The sequence below is a fragment of the Stenella coeruleoalba genome (genome assembly GCF_951394435.1).
Source record: "Stenella coeruleoalba genome assembly, chromosome: 21".
Classification (NCBI taxonomy): domain Eukaryota; kingdom Metazoa; phylum Chordata; class Mammalia; order Artiodactyla; family Delphinidae; genus Stenella; species Stenella coeruleoalba.
In genome coordinates this window covers 20,372,889-20,392,393 of record NC_137167.1, presented here as the reverse complement: position 1 = coordinate 20,392,393, position 19,505 = coordinate 20,372,889, and the positions used below count along the sequence as shown (strand labels likewise).

The following is a 19,505-nucleotide window of genomic DNA, read 5'->3' as shown; positions in this document are numbered from 1 at the left end:
TTTTGAAGTCCTGGCTCTCAAAACGGGGACACTGCCACAGAATAAGTCACAGCAATGGTATCAAACATAAGACTGCTGTTGGAAGCCAGGGAGTTTAGGCTCTGCTTGCTAAAAGAAAAACAAAGAAGAAGAATCATCTTTCTGGGGTGAGGTTGGGGAGGGTAATTGGCCCTGAACATCATGAGGAGGTATGGCTGCTATGAACAATGTGGGTAGGGTGGGCACCATTAGCATCCATGTGATCCACCTGGGCATCCTGAAGACTCAGTTGTCCAATTTTGATGGCATATGGATAAAGTAGAATCTGTAGACTGAGAAAGCCATGATAACCAAAACTTTAGACTTCTCAGTATTGAAGATCTGGGTAATCTTACAAAGTAGGATGACTACACAATGGAGGTTGTAGCCAAGGGTGAGAGGAAGCTAGAATGAAGAGTAAAGGAGGGAGACAATGAGTATAAGTTACAGCCTTATAAACAGCTAAGCAACAGAGGCTGTGGTTTGTTTCATTAATCTTCCTCTCCTCAGTTTCTCCCAAGAAAAATCCAGCAGAAATCTGAAGGAGTAAATTATAGTACTTAAATAAAGTAAATCCTAGCCATGCATGGGATACTGTTCTGTGACATTCAGATCCCTTTAAAGGCTGAAAAATGAATTCCCTAGTTTTTGAGAAGGGTGCCAACTGAGAGATTTCAACTGTCAGCTTTATCCAAGAAAAACACTTAGCTCTGCATAGCCTCTTCACGTTCTCAAGGTCATACCACTTCTTCTAAGGGCAGCCAACACCAAATGACTGGTTGATGCAATTACATAAAGACCAAACTGGGTGGCGGTGAGGGATGATTTCTTAAGCAAGGTGCGGATACATAAAGTATTTATTATAGTATCCTACAAAGTTTTTCATATGGTATTGTAATTATGTTTGCGTTAATTTATATTAACATAATAAAAATGATATTAAAAAAAACCAAACCCTTTGCCTCAACTCAGGACAATTTTGAATGGCCATTCCAGCTTTGAGAGCCTCCTGGTAGCAACTGAGGACTGCGTTACCACCAGTTCCTCTGCCTGGTCTGTCTACTTCCATCTCTTCAACACAGTTTGTTATAATGATAGCATTAATAATAATTATCATAATTAATTATTAATAATACTGATAACAAGAGCATTCCTTAATACAATTCCTTACTCTAATCCATGCTGCAGAGTTGGCTTCCTGACAACCGGTGATACTCTGCTAGTCTATGAATGTGGATAACCATATCCATATTCGGGTTGTAATTAGAACATTCATGGTTATAAAGCAGCATAACTAGCCGTTAGTAAAAATTCTCCCTCCCTGCTTTGTTTTGCCACTGAATACAACTAAACTAGCACAGAAGTCATGTCAGCATTTTTCTATGCTAGCCATACCTTTTCCAAAAGTAGAAGAGCAAAAATACCTTGGCAATGAGAAATCTCAGCCACAGGCTCCCTCGAGACCTCATGTGTGAAGTTACCTTTTAACAGACTCACTTGACTTTACTCAGCCAACTAAAACTATTTAGTCCAGTTCTTTTTAAAATTTACCCTCCTTTCTTACCCTGTTCATTCTTACTACAACTTTATTACCTTTTATTTATGTTTGTATCCTCAATTGCTTGATGTTTTTCTCCATGTATATAAAGTAATATAGTCTTTAAAAACCTAAACAACTTTTTTTTTTCACAAAGCAACTCATGAAGTAAGGATATAAACACAAATGAGGTTTTCTGTTTGACTGGAATTGAGGTATTGATATTTGAAACTATAAGTTACGGCAATATACTTTGGTTTATTATATTACTTTCATAAAATAAATAAATGCTTCTGAAGATATTTAATGGCAAACTTTTCCCCCCAGTTTTGTTGAGAGATAATTGACATACATCACTCTTTAAGATGTACAGCATGATGGTTTGACTTACATACAGCATGTAATGTTTACTGTAAAAGGTTTAGTTAACATTCATAATCTCATATAGATACACTAAAAAGTAAAGAAAGTATAATTGGTTCAGCTTGGTCATAGAAACCAGGAACATGGGATCATTTACATCTACTTGACCTCTGGAAGTTTATACCGAAAGATGGGAGGGAATTCATTAGCATAGTAGGGGGTAGCTCATGGATTTGGAAACCCCAGGTGGGAGTTTGGGCTGTTACCTTAGAGCATGTAGCACGGCTCAGAAAATGTTTGTTTCTCTCACTTACATGTTACAATTCACTTAATGTAATAAATTGTTTGTTTTCTCAGTAGATATTTATTGCTTCCTACATTCAGTAGAAGGAATTGTACTGAAAAGCATTTATTGAAGTTCCAAATCATACTCTGGCCATTAACCTGTTATCTCCATTTTGGGCTCATCTATGGAAAAGTAATATTGTTACTGTCTGTCTTCCTAATACTCAGTAAGCATGAAACTCCCTCATGCAATATTATGATATAAAATGCATTTTAGTCCAGTTTATAGAATAATCAGGTAAGAAAGTTCAAGGATACTGATTGAAGTAATTTAACAAAGTATACGCTTGCTAAAGAAAGAACTGAAGACAGTAAATACCTGATTACTTGGGAGAAAATATAGCAGTCAAATCAATGGCAGAAATAAAATGTTTACAAGATCATTAGAGCTTTAGGAAATCCAAAAAAGAGGGGATATATGTATATGTATAGCTGTTTCACTTTACTGTACAGCACAAACTAACACAATATTGTAAAGCAACTATACTCCAATAAAAATTAATTTAAAAAACAACAACAAAAAACAAAAAGATCAGTAGAGTTTAGGAGGTAAAATAACTCAGAGACATTAGATGAGTTATCCATGTAGCTATGTCTACCAGCTTGATGGCAAAACATGGAACACAGAGAAAGAATGTGATACAAGAGATAAAATGTTCAGTGAATGAGAACAAGAGTCAAGGAGGTATATTCAAAAAGTATTTTGAGAAATATGGAAAAGTAGTGGTCTGGAAGTGTCTTGGGGAGCATGACAGACTCATGTGCACATCCTAATAATGAGTAATGTGAGGAGTGGCAGAATTAGCCGTACACATTTTGCCCTCAGTGCAAAGAGGTGAAGGAAACATTCAGTAAAGAGATTGAGGATTCCAGAGTGATTAGCACAAAGTTTGGGGAGGGAGAACAGTAATCAATATTTGAGTCAGAAAGAAAGTCAGTCACCTTCCCTAAACAGGAATAGGATAAAAATGACTGAAAGAGCCATATTTGTTACAACCAAAGACCACCATGATGTGAGGTCTGAGGAGTTTGGCAAGTCCTAAGTAGTTTTCCCAATAAGTTTGCCGCTGCATACTTGTATATGAGAGGCGTATGCAACCTGTTCATATGTCTCATTTGTTCTGAATGGTGTTTGCTACAAATGGAGTCATTATCCACGTAAAGCAGCAACACTGATTATACCTGGTAATCAGGTATAGTCACATACTGAAAGCAGCACCAGCATCTTGTGTTTGGGGGAAATTTTTCCTTCACTTAAAGGAGGAGATGGTGAATTTTCAAACAGTCTTCGGGCTATAGAGAAAAGTAAAGTTTTCCTGGTTTTGGAGCCATTCTCCTATCTTTAAGATGACTTTCTATATTTCACTTTAATTTTAGAGTATTTTGATACTAATGTTAACTATTAGAAGACTGTATAATTTATTTTTTATTTAAAATTTTCAGATCACATATTTTCTTTATTTCACTTGAATCATCATTCCAGGTAATTTCCAAACATAACTTTTTAAAAAATTATTATCTGGAAACGTCTCCAATGCATATAGTTCATCATATCTCTGGAGTTTATTTCAATCAAGTCTTAACTCTCTTATATATACCAAACTCTAGTCAATATACACGTAATAAGATTGAATTTCTGAGATACTGGAAAATTTGTAGACACCTGAGCATACCTGCTCACATCACTCCCACCACATGATAATGTACCTTGATGATAATGAGTATGGCTCAAGAACATGGAATGTTCATGTATCTGTAAATACTCAACATTAAGCCACAAATTAGTGACATATCTTTCTGAATGGTGTGCTAGCCTTACCTGTAATAAGGATATAGCACAGCAACGAATGAGCTGCTGAGATCTGGTAAGATTTGACTTCACAGAGATAGTTCCACTGCCATTAAGAATCTTGGGGACCAGGTGTCAATTCTCCCAGACTAAAATCTCAATCAAAATCCAAAGAACTGGGCTTCCCTGGTGGCGCAGTGGTTGAGAGTCCACCTGCTGATGCAGGGGACACGGGTTTGTGCCCCGGTCCGGGAAGATCCCACATGCCGCGGAGCAGCTGGGCCCGTGAGCCATGGCTGCTGAGCCTGCACGTCCAGACCCTGTGCTCCGCAACGGGAGAGGTCTCAACAGTGAGAGGCCCACATACCGCAGGGAATTAAAAAAAAAAAAAAAAAAATCCAAAGAATTTCTTGTGAAAATAAGACAAGATAATTTTAAAGTTTTTAGAAAATCAAGACTAGCTAAGGTAATTTTGAAGAGTAAAAGAGAGATAACTTACCCTACCCAACAGCAAGTTATCATATTAAAATAGGGTAGAGAGGTGAGTGGACTAATGGATTAGAATAGCAAATCTAGAAATAAACCTATATATAAGTCGACCTTTGATACATAATAAAAGTGGGATTGCAGAGCAGTAGAAATAGGAAGACCATTTTAATAAATGGTTCTATATCAATTGGATACCCTTATTGAAAAAAACGAACAGGAAATACCTTCTACTTTAAAACATGTAGAAAACTCAAATCCTTATTGATTTTAGATTAAAACCGTATAGGACAAAAAAAATTTCATGGATTGGAAGAATCATACTATTAAAATGTCCATACTACCTAAAGTGATCTATAGGTTCATTATATGATAATCCATCCATCTATACACTTACGATTTGGAAACTTTTCCTGATGTTATCTTTCAGTAGAAATTCAACTCAAAATATGCATTTCAGAATTATAAACAATTAAAACATGTGAAAGTCAGGGTTTAATTTCTGGAGAGCTTCATATTACCTAATCCCTAATTACCCACTTCCTTTAAACATAGATTGGATGGTTTATTGCTTAACTTTCATCAGTAGTTTTAATTTTGTTCTTTTCTCTCCTGATTGAATGTAGACTCAGCTGGCTTCAGTCCAATAAGCAACTCATTAAGGCTAAAGATTCTCTGTACTCAGCATACCTGCTGATTGACAACTCCTCTCAATTTTATGAAGTTTGTGACACCTCTGCTTTTTCCCAGCAACAATATATTTTTTAAATTTCTACATAATTACAAAAGCACAATATAATATTTTACTATATCTACAAACCCAGCTATAGATAATGCCACTGACTGTATTGGTCATTGATAAGCTGCACCAACATATGATAATATATTATTTATCTTAGCTGATACATAAAATTGTGCATGTAAAAGTAATTATAATGACATTGTAACTTATTAAAGTGTGATTTTTCAAAAAGTGGACTATATCAAAATTAAGGACCTCTAGTATTTTAAAAATTATTTTGTAATAAACTTTATATCAAATATCTACATGCACTATTTCCTTGACCCAATGCCTGGTCTATAAACATACTGCTTATATTTTGTTCAAATAAACTTAAAAACATAGAGTTTTCCCTGGTCATAATGAGTAATCGTTACTCTTGAGGGACAAAGAAAATTGAGCTGTTTTTAGTTCTTTTCCACCTTCCCTAAAATTGATAATCCTTAATACCTTATATTTTCCTAAATTTAGAATACCACGACTATTTAAACAAGATTAGATATGTTATTATGTTTTCAATATTTTTTAATCTTCAAACAGGAGCAGATTTATAAATTGTTTTGAACAGTGCCTGATAGTATTACTCTACACAAATTTGGTAAAATAAAATAAAACATGATATAAGTAAGAAGAAATAAAATCTTCCTTCATATGGCAGCATCGTAAGTTGGTTTTGGGCTCTCTGGGCCTAGAAAATGTTAAAACTGACTCTCTTGGGTTTCTTGGGTGCTTCATTTGGTTAATGCTGTTTTGACTATTAGGACTTTTTCGATAGTCATATATTTTCATCACTTTCATTATGACTACTGCTTTTAGTTTTTAGGGTTTCTTTTTTTCCGATACGTGGGCCTCTCACTGTGTGGCCTCTCCTGTTGCAGAGCACAGGCTCTGGACGCTCAGGCTCAGTGGCCATGGCTCACGGGCCCAGCCGCTCCGTGGCATGTGGGATCTTCCCGGACCGGGGCACGAACCCGTGTCCCCTGCATCAGCAGGCGGACTCTCAAACACTGCGCCACCAGGGAAGCCCTGCTTTTAGTTTTATATTTTAAAAAGCCATTATATCCTCTCCCCCCTACTCCCACACAAATATTCATTTAGAGTAAATATTTATTGCTTTGTAATTTTAGGTTTGATTTTTTTTCTGTCTACATTTTTGTTGGGGTTTGTGATGAGACAAGCCAGTCAAGTTTTTCCCTGTTACCTAAAAAACTGTTTCAGCAATATTTTTTTTAATTGGAGTATAACCGCTTTACAATGTTGTGTTAGTTTCTGCTCTACAACGAAGTTAATCTGCTATACATATACATATATCCCCTCCCTCTTGGACCTCACTCCCAGATCACTTGATGTATTCCACTGATGCATTTAAGCTTATGTGTAAAGCAGGGGCAGTGAACTCTTCCTGGGAAGCTTGAAATGACTCATGATAAAGATATAATGCAAGAGTAGTGTTTCATTTCATAAACTATCAATACAGACACGCCCTTAGGCTTGTAGATATCATGTTCCAGAACATATTCTGGAAGTTAAAATTTGGATTGCATAGCTGCTCTATGTATTTTCCCATTGCCCTCAGTCACACTTCGTCCAGTTTGACAGCACATGAAAAAGTGTGGGTACCTGAACACCAGTTAGCACCACCCAGGCTGAGAATGTGCCTTCTCTATTTTCAAGACTAGAACTGACTGCTAATGTAATAAATAAGAAGAATGCCTCAGGCAGTCTTGGGAAGCCAAATTAGCTCTCTCAGAGTCCAGAATCTCAGAATAACAGATGAAAGGGAAAAACAGTCCTGGGTAGGAAGTGGAGGCAGTCTCACAAAATATTTGTTTCATACCAATTATTTTCAACGGTCTATCTATGACAATCCGAGTAAGTATATCCCACACACCTGGGGGCCATCTGAAAGTATAATTCTCCACAGATATATAACACATCAAAGTGTGTACCCAAGTAAAGGAAAAGGCAGAGGACTCTGTGGTCTCTGCATACGCATGGTGATTTGCAAGGGTGAAGGGGTGGGGGTGATGGGAATTACCCTGTGTGACCATTGAGTTCCTCAGACTGACTTCTACAAATTTGCTGTTTTCCAACTCAGAAATTCTACCCAGGATTTGATACACCACCCTTGGTACACTAATTTATCCATTCTCCCTACAAATTAAACATTTGCAGCTACATCCCAGTAATTCTTATTAAGAAAAGCATAAATAGGTGTTATAATTTTTAGAAATTACCCTATTGAATGTTATGAGAATCTGAAGAAAATCTGCAGCTTTATTCTTTCCACTGAATCCTCTGCTCAGAGGAAGAAGATGACCACAGAACAACAGGTCATATATCTCTACACTTGACCCCCAAACTTGACAAAGTGATTAAAAAACCTCAGTGGAACATCTTCATCCAAATATTACCATTTAACTATAAAAATTCAAGGGGGTACACAGGAGATATTGAAAATAACACTTATTTTAAAATTTCATTTGTCATATCTTTCTCTTTATTATAATATTTTCTCATAATGTAGTTCCCAACTTCTATAAATAAATCTTGAATATTGATTTTAACATGATGAGTTTGTTTCATATTAAAACAGAGAAAAATACATCTGTTTCATGATTTCTTTCATTTGTTTCCTCCTTCCCTCCTTCCCTTCCTTCCTTCCTTCCTTCCTTGTTGTCTCTTTCTTTTCACTTTTCCTCCCTCCCTTCCTTTCTTCATTTCTGTCAGAGCTACTGACAAGATCAAGTAATTTTTCAGATACAATATATTCCTACAAAACACACATTATACTGAGAAACCCCCGCCAATCACCTAGTTCACAATTTAGTAGGCTATTCCCATTCTCTCTACTTGGAAATTTGCTGAAAAGGAATGCATATACAAGTTTTATAAATGTTCATATCATAAAAAAAAGAATGTACAAAATGGCCATTAAAGTCTACTCTGTCTCACCTAGGATTCAGGATTGGGTTATGTATTTTAGATACTCTAAGTAATGATCATCACTCCTTCACTTTCCTGCCGCCATGGTGATTCCAAAGTAAAAATAATGTTAAACTGTAAAATAAGAGGAAGGAAGTCATGCAAGTTCTGATTTTCCTAATGATGACTAATTTGATGTGCTTTGTGTTTTGGATATAGATGTTCTTTCAAGAAGTATCTAGCTTTTTGTAATGGTATAATGGTACCCTAAGCATGTGTTGAGTCTATCCACTGGGTTATCTAGCTTGGTTACCATTCTTTCAGCATCACTGGTTGCTAGGGGAAAGAGGTGGTTCAGACTTATGATTCTTTGCCTCCTCCAGATAAACCAATTCTTAATTGCTCAGAATCATCTTTTGTGGGTTTATGACATATTTGTAGACCAATCAGCACATATTTATTAAGCATCCAACAAGGGAAACACACTGTGATACCAGATACTACATGCAGGACTGTGTATATATAGTCCTGCATGGGGGGGGGTGGGGTGTGTGTGTGTGTGTGTGTGTGTGTGTGTGTGTAGACACACACACCCCTTTTTCCCTAGTTGTTTTTTTTCTAATTAAATTGTTTTTTTTCTAATTAAATGATGAAGGAGTGTGTGAAAATTAAACATAGTGCTAACCATGCAGGGATGAATAAGCCAGGTGAAAATGAGTGATAAGGGCTCCAGGATTTTAAAAGGGAATAAAAATCACTCTAGATTGTTTCTCAAGGAGAAATACAGACTTGATTCATATTGAAAGATAATTAAGGTATTCTGTAGTTAAAGAAAAATGGGCCAAATATTCATGGTATCTAAAAAGTATGGGCAAAGAGAATATATGATCATATCTGAAGGCTTGTAAATGATAAGCTGAAATGAAGGCTTTTAATAGGTTGATAGTGAGAGATAAGTATATTAAATAGGTTAGTTTATATTATAAAGGGCCTCAACTACACTGCCAAGGAATTTGGTATAAATGAGGAACCACTGAAGTCTTTTAGCAAGAGAATGACATGATCGATGCAGTGTTTCCACATGGCTTGGCAGCAATCTGCAGTGCATATTGGAGTCGGGAGATTGGGCTATTGTACCATCCTGATTATTTATCATGCTCTATATTATAAAGCTTGGGAACAAGTCAAAAGCTCCCTTTAGGTACCACTTGATAGCGTGAGAGCTCCCTATCTCATCCAGCATGACATTATATTTAACAACATGAACTCCTCTTGACAGCAGATGTCAGACCAGGAAGGTTTGCCCAAAGCTATTCCACATGTTCATAACTTACCCATCTCTGAATGACCCAGCCACGCCCAGAAAACTAGACAAGACGTGTTTATCCAAGAATAGAGTTTGGCAATTCAAAGCTATTTTCCTTTTGAATTTAACCATTGAGTTATATGAAGAAGTTATATGAAGATTTATAAGACATTTTCATACTATGATTGGTTCCTTTCTGGAGTCATAGGAGCTAGTCACTTTACGTGTTTTTCAAACTCATTTCACTTTGCTTTTAAATAACAATCAGTTATATGTATCTGTAATGAATAAGGAACAATTAAAGCCACTATTCTTCTATCAATTAGGTTATCTATAATTTAAAGAAGATCATAGCCTTTTAAGGGTTCATGGACTCACTGAATATGGTTACATGGTGTAGTGGATAGAGCTGTTAACTATTATTCAAAATCTGGAGACATAAAGTGGACCTTTTTTCCGGAGAGATATCAGGTTTTTTTATATGCACTTAAACAACTGGAATCTAGTAATATCTTTTCTAAAGCATTTTATATTGCTAAAAATAATTTAGATCTAGCCTCACTTAAGTTGGCTCTTTGTTGTTGCTCATGGGTTTTTGTTTTGTTCTGGTTGAAAATTAGAGATCACAATGAATTCTGCAATATTTTATGATCCTTACTTTGAGGCACGAGTCTAATGTGCAAAATTAAATTTTGAAATAGTAGCCAATTAAAATTTTAACATTATGAATGTAATAATAGTAGCAACATACATTTGACTCCAAGATTTTAATGATAAACTTCCCTGAAGACTGATTCATTGGTTGATTTGGATTAGCCTTTATCTCAAGGATTTTACTATAGCTTCTCCAACATTTATCTCATCTTATGTGAGAGATGTTTCATATGCATTTCTTAGGGAATTTTTCTTTTTCTTGCTATTGTATCTTCTTTGCACTAATATTGATTATATGTGACCCAATTAAATTTAACTAATAATTGTGTTCTAATTTCTTACATATCGCTGAAGACACATCTGCAATACGTTATTCAAAATACATTGCTAAATAAACTCATCTTAAATGTGACATGCAATATTCCTATTCACATGACTTGAATCATTTTAATAGATTCTTATATGCACAGTATCATCAGTATCGAATCTAAACCACTTGCTGATATTTGATTCTAAGGCATAAAAAAAAAAATGTGAGCACAACTAAGCAATGAATCATTGTGATTCCAGCATTTGATACCTAACAAGAGAAATGTAATTGTTCTTCCTCAGCCCAGAATTCCTGATAATAAATATGAATTCCCGATATGTTTAATCTCTTTCTTTCAACGTTAAACACTGTTCAGTATTGTCATTTAAAAAACAGAAGAAAATGCAAGAACATTCTAATAATCTGTTAAAGTTTTATGCTAGGAGAGAGATTTTAGATGAGAAAATGAAAGAAAGCGTTATTGTGATTATTATTTCTACTAATAATTCACAAAAGATTGGGTACTATAAAGAAATTGGTAATTATTTAATTTTTTTATTTTAAAATTTTTACTTTAACACATACTGTATGATGTTTATCGAGTGTTAGATTTTAAATGCTTCTATGTGTAGTAGATATTTTAATTTTTTTAAGTCCTAGAAACAACTCTGTGGGATAAGCAGTATGATTACCCCCATATTAATATGAGAAATCTAAGCACTGTGAGATTAGGTAACATGTTCAACGGCAATGATCACTAAATAGCTGAGCTAGGATTCAAACAGTCTGAGTAGACTTTGGGCTTTAACCTGTGGATTGTGCTGACTCTTCACCCATTCAAATTATAATAATTTCTTAATCATAAATACAAAAATAAGTCAATAAAACAAATAAATAAATATCACTGTGTCATTAGCTCTGGTTTCTCTACTTTCCAAATGGCAATCTTGCTAATTATCTTTTCTTTGACAACCACATAAAGCAAAAAAAAAAACAAAAAAAACTTGTGCTTTCTTTCTTTCTCACCATCAGACTTGATTTTTCCTTTGGGATTATTTTGTTTATTTTTATCTATTTGTTTCTTGTTTGTTTTTTACATTTACTTTTTTGAAATTTTTAATGTGGTAAAGTGCACATAATATAAAATTTACCACCTTAACCATTTTTACATGTACAGTTTAGTAGTGGTTAAGTACATTCACATTGCCAGTCAATCTCTAGAACTCTTATCATCTCGCAAAACTAAGACTCTCCATTTCTCCTTTCCTTCAGTCCCTAGGAACCACCATTCTACTTTTGGTCTCTGAATTTCACTACCCAGTTAACCTTATATGAGTGAAATCATACAGTATTTTCTTTTTGTGACTGGCTTATTTCACCTAGCACAATGTCCTCAAGGTTCATCCATGCTGCAGCATAATATCAGAATTTCCTCCCTTTTTAAGGCTGAAAAATATTCCATTGTATGTATATATTGTCTTTTGTTTATCCATTCATCTTGATAGACACGTGGGTTGCTTCCTGTTATTTGTTTTTTTTAAAGAACTTTTACATTCCTTGTGCCTCAGCTGATACATAAAAATCTCTTGGAACACAAAATTTTACCTTTAATTATATGTCCCCAATTTGGAGTCACAATACAGTGGAGAGTCTGCAGTGAATGCGAATTGAGATTTCTATAATTTACAGACCTTTAGTAATGGTTGTAAAAGTCAAATGTATGCTTTAATTTAAGATTTGAAAAAAGAAAAGAAACTTACGCCACCTTTAGGATAGTTCATCAATAATGGTTTGATTACGTATTTTTCTGTAAAGTTAAACAATAACAAAGAAATCCACATAAACCATAAATAAACTCCTAGTGATGGAACTAAATAGGGTGTAGGAGGAGCTTAAGTTCCAGTTCTATAAATTCTCAAGCTAAATGAGTTAGAATAAATATCTAAACCTCTACTTTCTTGCTTGTAAAAAAGGAGTTTGGACTAAAGGCTCCTTTTGCTCTCTTACTTCATGAATTGCCTTTGGTCAGTCCCTTGCTCAAAGTACCCATAAACTGAGATATACAGTGTTTCTCAAGAGTGGTGAAACTCACCTAATATCTATTCTCTTGGAGAACAAAGTCTGATTTGGCAAAACAAAATTCTAAATCAAGGAGAATTTCTGCAATATAAATTTGCATTTAGAAAATAAATATATGCAAACAGGAAATACGAGGCACTGATTACAAAATGAAAAGATACTGATACTCCTCAATGTAAAAAGGCATGTCCTCTAACTTGAAAGAAAAGTATATTTTCAAGTCCAGCCCCCTAGCTCACCACCTCTACTTTTAGTCAGCACTCCTTTCCCAGGGCACCCCTCTTCAAAGGCCACTTATATATGTTTTGGACACAGGCACTTAGTCATAATTTTCTCTGTAATTCTAGACTTTATTTTCAAAATGGGAATTTTCAAGGGAGGAACTTGTGTGCAGTATGCTTTTGGAAAGTTCTAAAGGTTAAGTACAGTATCAAGGAATTTTAAAGCCAAGGGACTTCTGAGTTGTCCCAAAGTATCTATTCATCATGAGCCTATCATTTGATCCCAGGGCTCCAGCTAAGTATATTGCATATAAAAAGTAATTTCTTTTTCTAGCTTTGTCCTCCTAGAACATAGTCAAAAATATGTACAGTATTTCCAAAAAACACATTCTACTTTCTTATGCCATCCAGTTTCAGATTTTCATTTGTGTTACTCTTTGCAATAGAAAGATAATATTTTCAAAATTAGAAACTTGCAAAATGCTTCTTCTAAAATCCCTACCTCTTTAGTCTGGTTTATACCAAGTTCATAAGAACAGGTCAGATCCGCATGTGTTGTGTGCATGTCAGCAATATTTCTAGTCTGCTTGGTTAACCCAGTTAGATCAAATCTGAAAGAAAGTCAAATTGTCTTGGAAGCAAACAAGTAAGTGTAGCTGACCCCACATTTCCAGTGAATTGAAGGGCTTCTATGCTTCTTGTAAATCTCTAGCAAATAATTTGTATTTAGTGACTGCATTTGTGTTTTAAACTCCATTCGTATCACTGAATGCACTGTTTAAATGTAAATGTTATCATGTGATATTTTAGTACTACAGAATGAAAATTTCATTTCTCAAACCATAAATTTAATCTCAAAAAGTCTGACTTTTCTTTGTGCTGCTTCTTCTCTTTGGAATGACTCATTTTCCTCCTTGGATCTTTGTGGCTGTCCCTTAAAATCACACTTACAAAAGGAAAGCAATTTAAAATACATTTCTTGGTACTCACCGCCTATACTCATGCCATTTTCCTGGATGATTTTCATCATGTGTCATCAATAAAGAATCCTTTTTGACATTGACTTCTCCTTGGTCAGCCATTGCAAAGTCTGAAATTGTAGCATTACTTTTATTGGAAGTCAGTATTCCCTCAAACCACTTGTATGATGATCCAGCATCTGCAATATAATAGGGTAAAACACTGTAAAAACCATGATCGGTGACCAATATGGCAGAGAGAATCCCTGTGTGCTTCCTGCCCAAACCAGGATCTCCTTAGAAAGGTCCTGGTCAACAGAGTGTTATTTCACCACCAAATATGTGCACAGGCTCTACAGATACCAACCTGATTATGAAATGTCTGAATGGAAAAGTTTCCAAGTTTAATAAATCTGCATTTGACTTTTGGATGTAATAGTGAGAAAACCTGCCTTAACCTGATTCTATCTTCCAGGCTACTAAGAATCAAAGATTTTTCTGAAGTCAGTCTAGCTTCCTGTGGTGCATTTAAAATGGAGTCCTAACAAGGTGGTCCTGGGATAATTCAGTACTTAACTGAACTAAAGGAAGTTTCAGTCTACTATAGACCTGCATCAGGAAGAGAGACCAAGTAAGTCTTTTATAAAAGTGGCATTCAGGGCTTCCCTTGTGGCGTAGTGGTTGAGAGTCCACCTGCCGATGCAGGGGACGCGGGTTCGTGCCCCAGTCTGGGAAGATCCCACATGCCGCGGAGCGGCTGGGCCTGTGAGCCATGGCCGCTGAGCCTGCGCGTCCGGAGCCTGTGCTCCGCAACGGGAGAGGCCACAGCAGTGAGAGGCCCACGTACCACAAAAAAAAAAAAAAAAAAAAAAAAAAACTGGCATTCAAATAGCTGCAATGCTTTAACAAACCATCTGTATTTTTAGGCCACTGTAAAAGAAAACTAGATAATCTCTGTGATTGGCCTAGGGGCTAACGGGTGTGCTGATTTTAAGGCCTGCCTACAGGACGGAGTATTGCTATCACATACTGCCTGGGGAGTGATTTGGCCAATGGATCATCAGAAATCACTTTAAATGTACTTTGAGTGACAGTGCCTCATATTAGCCATTGTTATCAACATAATTTCCTGAATTCTGAGTTTGTACACAATACTATTCAGGGTTTGCCATTAGCTGTTTCCACCTACAACCATTTCTAAAACAAAACCTCATTGACTGATGATCCCTCAGGAAGGAACAAACACTTTAGCTGCTGTTTTCATGACAGGTAGATACAACATTCCTGCGTTAGATCTGAGTGTCCTCGTTTTGCTATATGACAATGAGAAGCATGTTTTGCTACCCCTTCTGAGTAAAGATTTAATTTTGCCTATATATGAACAAAAATGAAGGAAAGGTCATTAGCAAATGTTATTTAAAATAATTTTTTATACAAGACACTTTCTACAAGGTTACAATCACTGTAAAGAACACAGATTTACCCTTTTTTTTAAACACCTTTACTGGAGTATAATTGCTTTACAATGGTGTGTTAGTTCCTGCTTTATAACAAAGTGAATCAGCTATACCTATACATATGTCCCCATATCTCTTCCCTCTTGCGTCTCCCTCTCTCCCACCCTTTCTATCCCACCCCTCTAGGTGGTCACAAAGCACCGAGCTGATCTCCCTGTGCTATGCAGCTGCTTCCCACTAGCTATCGGTTTTACATTTGGCAGTGTATACGTGTACATGCCACTTTCTCACTTTGTCCCAGCTTACCCTTCCCCCTTCCCGTGTCCTCAAGTCCATTCTCTACTAGGTCTGTGTCTTTATTCCCCTCTTGCCCCTAGGTTCTTCATGACCTTTTTTTTCCCCCTTAGATTCCATATATATGTGTTAGCATACGGTATTTGTTTTTCTCTTCCTGACTTACTTCACTCTGTATGACAGACTCTAGATCCATCCACCTCACTACAAATAACTCAATTTCGTTTATTTTTATGGCTGAGTAATATTCCATTGTATATATGTGCCACATCTTTTTTATCCATTCATCTGTCGATGGACACTTAAAAAAGCTTTTTCTGCATCTACTGAGATGATCATATATGGTTTTTATTCTTCAATGTGTTAATATGGTGTATCACATTGATTGATTTGCATACATTGAAGAATCCTTGCATTCCTGGGATAAACCCCACTTGATCATGATGTATGATCCTTTTAATGTGCTGTTGGATTCTGTTTGCTAGTATTCTGTTGAGGATTTTTGCATCTCTGTTCATCAGTGATATTGGCCTGTAGTTTTCTTTCTTTGTGACATCTTTGTCTGGTTTTGGTATCAGGGTGATGGTGGCCTCATAGAATGAGTTTGGGAGTGTTCCTTTCTCTGCTATATTTTGGAAGAGTCTGAGAGGTATAGATGTTAGCTCTTCTCTAAATGTTTGATAGAATTCACCTGTGAAGCCATCTGGTCCTGGGCTTTTGTTTGTTGTAAGATTTTATATCACAGTTTCATTTTCAGTGCTTGTGATTGGTCTGTTTATATTTTCTTTTTCTTCCTCGTTCAGTCTCGGAAGGTTGTGCTAGTTCTAAGAATTTGTCCATTTCTTCCAGGTTGTCCATTTTATTGGCATAGAGTTGCTTGTAGCAGGCTCTCAGGATGCTTTGCATTTCTCAGTGTCAGTTGTTACTTCTCCTTTTTTATTTCTAATTGTATTGAGTCTTCTCCCTTTTTTTCTTGATGAGTCTGTCTAAAGGTTTATCAGTTTTGTTTATCTTCTCAAAGAACCAGCTTTTAGTTTTATTGATCTTCGCTATTGTTTCCTTCATTTCTTTTTCATTTATTTCTGATCTGATCTTTATGATTTCTTTCCTTCTGCTAACTTTGGGGTTTTTTTGTTCTTCTTTCTCTGATTGCCCTAGGTGTAAGGTTAGGTTGCTTATTTGAGATGTTTCTTGCTTCTTAAGGTAGGATTGTATTGCTATACACTTCCGTCTAAGAACTGCTTTTGCTGCATCCCATAGGTTTTGGGTCATCGTGTTTTCATTTTCATTTGTTTCTAAGTATTTTTTGATTTCCGCTTTGAGTTCTTCAGTGATCTCTTGGTTATTTGGGAATGTATTGTTTAGCCTCCATGTGTTTGTATTTTTTACAGATTTTCTCCTGTAAATGATATCTAGCCTCATAGCGTTGTGGCTGGAAAAGATACTAGATATGATTTCAATTTTCTTAAATTTACCAAGGCTTTATTTGTGACCCAAGTAATGATCTATCCTGGAGAATGTTCCATGAGCACTTGAGAAGAAAGTGTGCTGTTATTTTTGGATGGAATGTCCTATAAATATCAATTAAGTCCATCCAGTTTAATGTGTCATTTAAAGCTTGTGTTTCCTTATTTATTTTCATTTTGGATGATCTGTCCATTGGTGAAAGTGGGGTGTTAAAGTCCCCTACTATGATTGTGTTACTGTCGATTTCCCCTTTTATGGCTGTTAGCATTTGCCTTATGTATTGAGGTGCTCCTATGCTGGATGCATAACTGTTTACAATTGTTATATCTTCTTCTTGGATTGATCCCTTGATCATTATGCAGTGTCCTTCTTTGTCTCTTGTAATAGTCTTTGTTTTAAAGTCTATTTTGTCTGATATGAGAATTGCTACTCCAGCTTTCTTTAGATTTCCATTTGCATGGAGTATCTTTTTACATCCCCTCACTTTCAGTCTTTATGTATCCCTAGGTCTGAAGTGGGTCTCTTGTAGACAGCATATATACGGGTCTTGTTTTTGTATCCATTCAGCCAGTCTATGTCTTTTGGTTGGAGCATTTAATCCATTCACGTTTAAGGTAATTATCAATATGTTCCTATTACCATTTTCGTAATTGTTTTGGGTTTGTTATTGTAGGCCTTTCCTTCTTTTGTGTTTGCTGCCTAGAGAAGTTCCTTTAGCATTTGTTGTAAAGCTGGTTTGGTGGTGCTGAATTCCCTTACCTTTTGCTTGTCTGTAAAGGTTTTAATTTTTCCGTCAAATCTGAATGAGATCCTTGCTGGGTAGAGTAATCGCAATTGTAGGTTTTTCCCTTACATCACTTTAAATATGTCCCACCACTCCCTTCTTATATGCAGTTTCTGCTGAAAGATCAGCTGTTAACCTTATGGGGATTCTCTTGTATGCTATTTGTTGTTTCTCCCTTGCAGCATTTAATATTTCTTCTTTGTATTTAATTTTTGATAGTTTGATTAATATGTGTCTTGGCGTGTTTCTCCTTGGATTTATCCTGTATGGGATTCTCTGCGCTTCCTGGACTTGACTCTTTCCCTTCCCATACTAGGGACGTTTTCAACTATAATCTCTTCAAATATTTTCTCAATCCCTTTCTTTTTCTCTTCTTCTTCTGGGACCTCTATAATTTGAATGTTGGTGCATTTAATGCTGTCCCAGAAGTCTCTGAGACTGTCCTCAATTCTTTTCATTTTTTTCTGTATTCTGCTCTGTGGTAGTTATTTCCACTATTTTATGTTCCAGGTCACTTATCCTTTCTTCTGCCTCAGTTATTCTGCTATTGATTCCTTCGATGGAATTTTTAATTTCATTTATTGTGTTGTTCATCATTGTCTGTTTAATCTTTAGTTTTTCTAGGTCCTTGTTAAATGTTTCTTGTATTTTCTCCATTTTATTTCCAAGATTTTTGATCATCTTTACTATCATTATTCTGAATTCTTTTTAGGTAGACTGCCTATTTCCTCTTCATTTATTAGATCTGGTGGGTGTTTACCTTGCTCCTTCATCTGCTGTGTATTTCTCTGTCTTCTCATTTTGCTTAACTTACTGTGTTTGGGGTCTCCTTTTCACAGGCTGCAGGTTCGCATTTCTCGTTGTTTTTGGTGTCTGTCCCCAGTGGCTAAGGTTGGTTCAGTGCGTTGTGTAGGCTTCCTGATGGAGGGGACTAGTGCCTGTGTTCTGGTGGATGAGGCTGGATCTTGTCTTACTGGTGGGCAGGTCCGCGTTCGATGGTGTGTTACGGGGTGTCTGTGACCTTATTATGATTTTAGGCAGCCTCTCCGCTAATGGGTGCGGTTGTGTTCCTGTCTTGCTAATTGTTTGGCATAGGGTGTCCAGCACCGTAGCTTACTGGTCATTGAGTGGAGCTGGGACTTGGCGTTGAGATGGAGATCTCTGGGAGATTTTTGATGTTTGATATTATGTGGAGCTGGGAGGTCTCTGGTGGACCAATATCCTGAACTTGGCTCTCCTACCTCAGTGGCACAGCCCTGACTCCTGGCCAGAGCACCAAGAGCCTGTCATCCACACGGCTCAGAATAAAAGAGAGAAAAAAAGGAAGAAAGAAAGAAAGACAAAGATACAATAAAATACAATAAAATAAAGTTATTTAAAATAAAAAGTAATTATTAAAAAAATTTAAAAATAAAAAAAGGAAGGAGAGCAACCAAACCAAAAAAACAAATCCACCAATCCACAAGTGCTAAAAAGTATACTAAAAAAAAGAAAAAAAAACCGCGTTCAGACAGAACCTTAGGACAAATGGTAAAAGCAAAGCTATACAGACAAAATCGCACACAGAAGCATACACATACACACTCACAAAAAAAGATAAAGGGAAAAAATATATATATATCGTTGCTCCCAAAGTCCACCTCCTCAATTTGGGATGATTCGTTGTCTATTCAGGTATTCCACAGATGCAGGTACTTCAAGTTGATTGTGGAGATTTAATCCGCTGCTCC

The 19,505-nt window shown here is 36.1% G+C and overlaps 1 protein-coding gene across 13 annotated transcripts in view; it reads right to left on the bottom strand.

The window, feature by feature from the left end:
• LOC307179853 (uncharacterized protein) overlaps positions 1–19,505 on the bottom strand; it is a 1,051,707-nt gene that overhangs the window by 269,648 nt on the left and 762,554 nt on the right. For all 13 annotated transcript variants that reach the window (XM_079909530.1, XM_079909531.1, XM_079909532.1 and 10 more), the window contains one exon: positions 13,805–13,973. In XM_079909530.1, the coding sequence (XP_079765656.1) occupies positions 13,805–13,973 (169 nt within the window). The remainder of the gene's footprint in view (positions 1–13,804; positions 13,974–19,505) is intronic.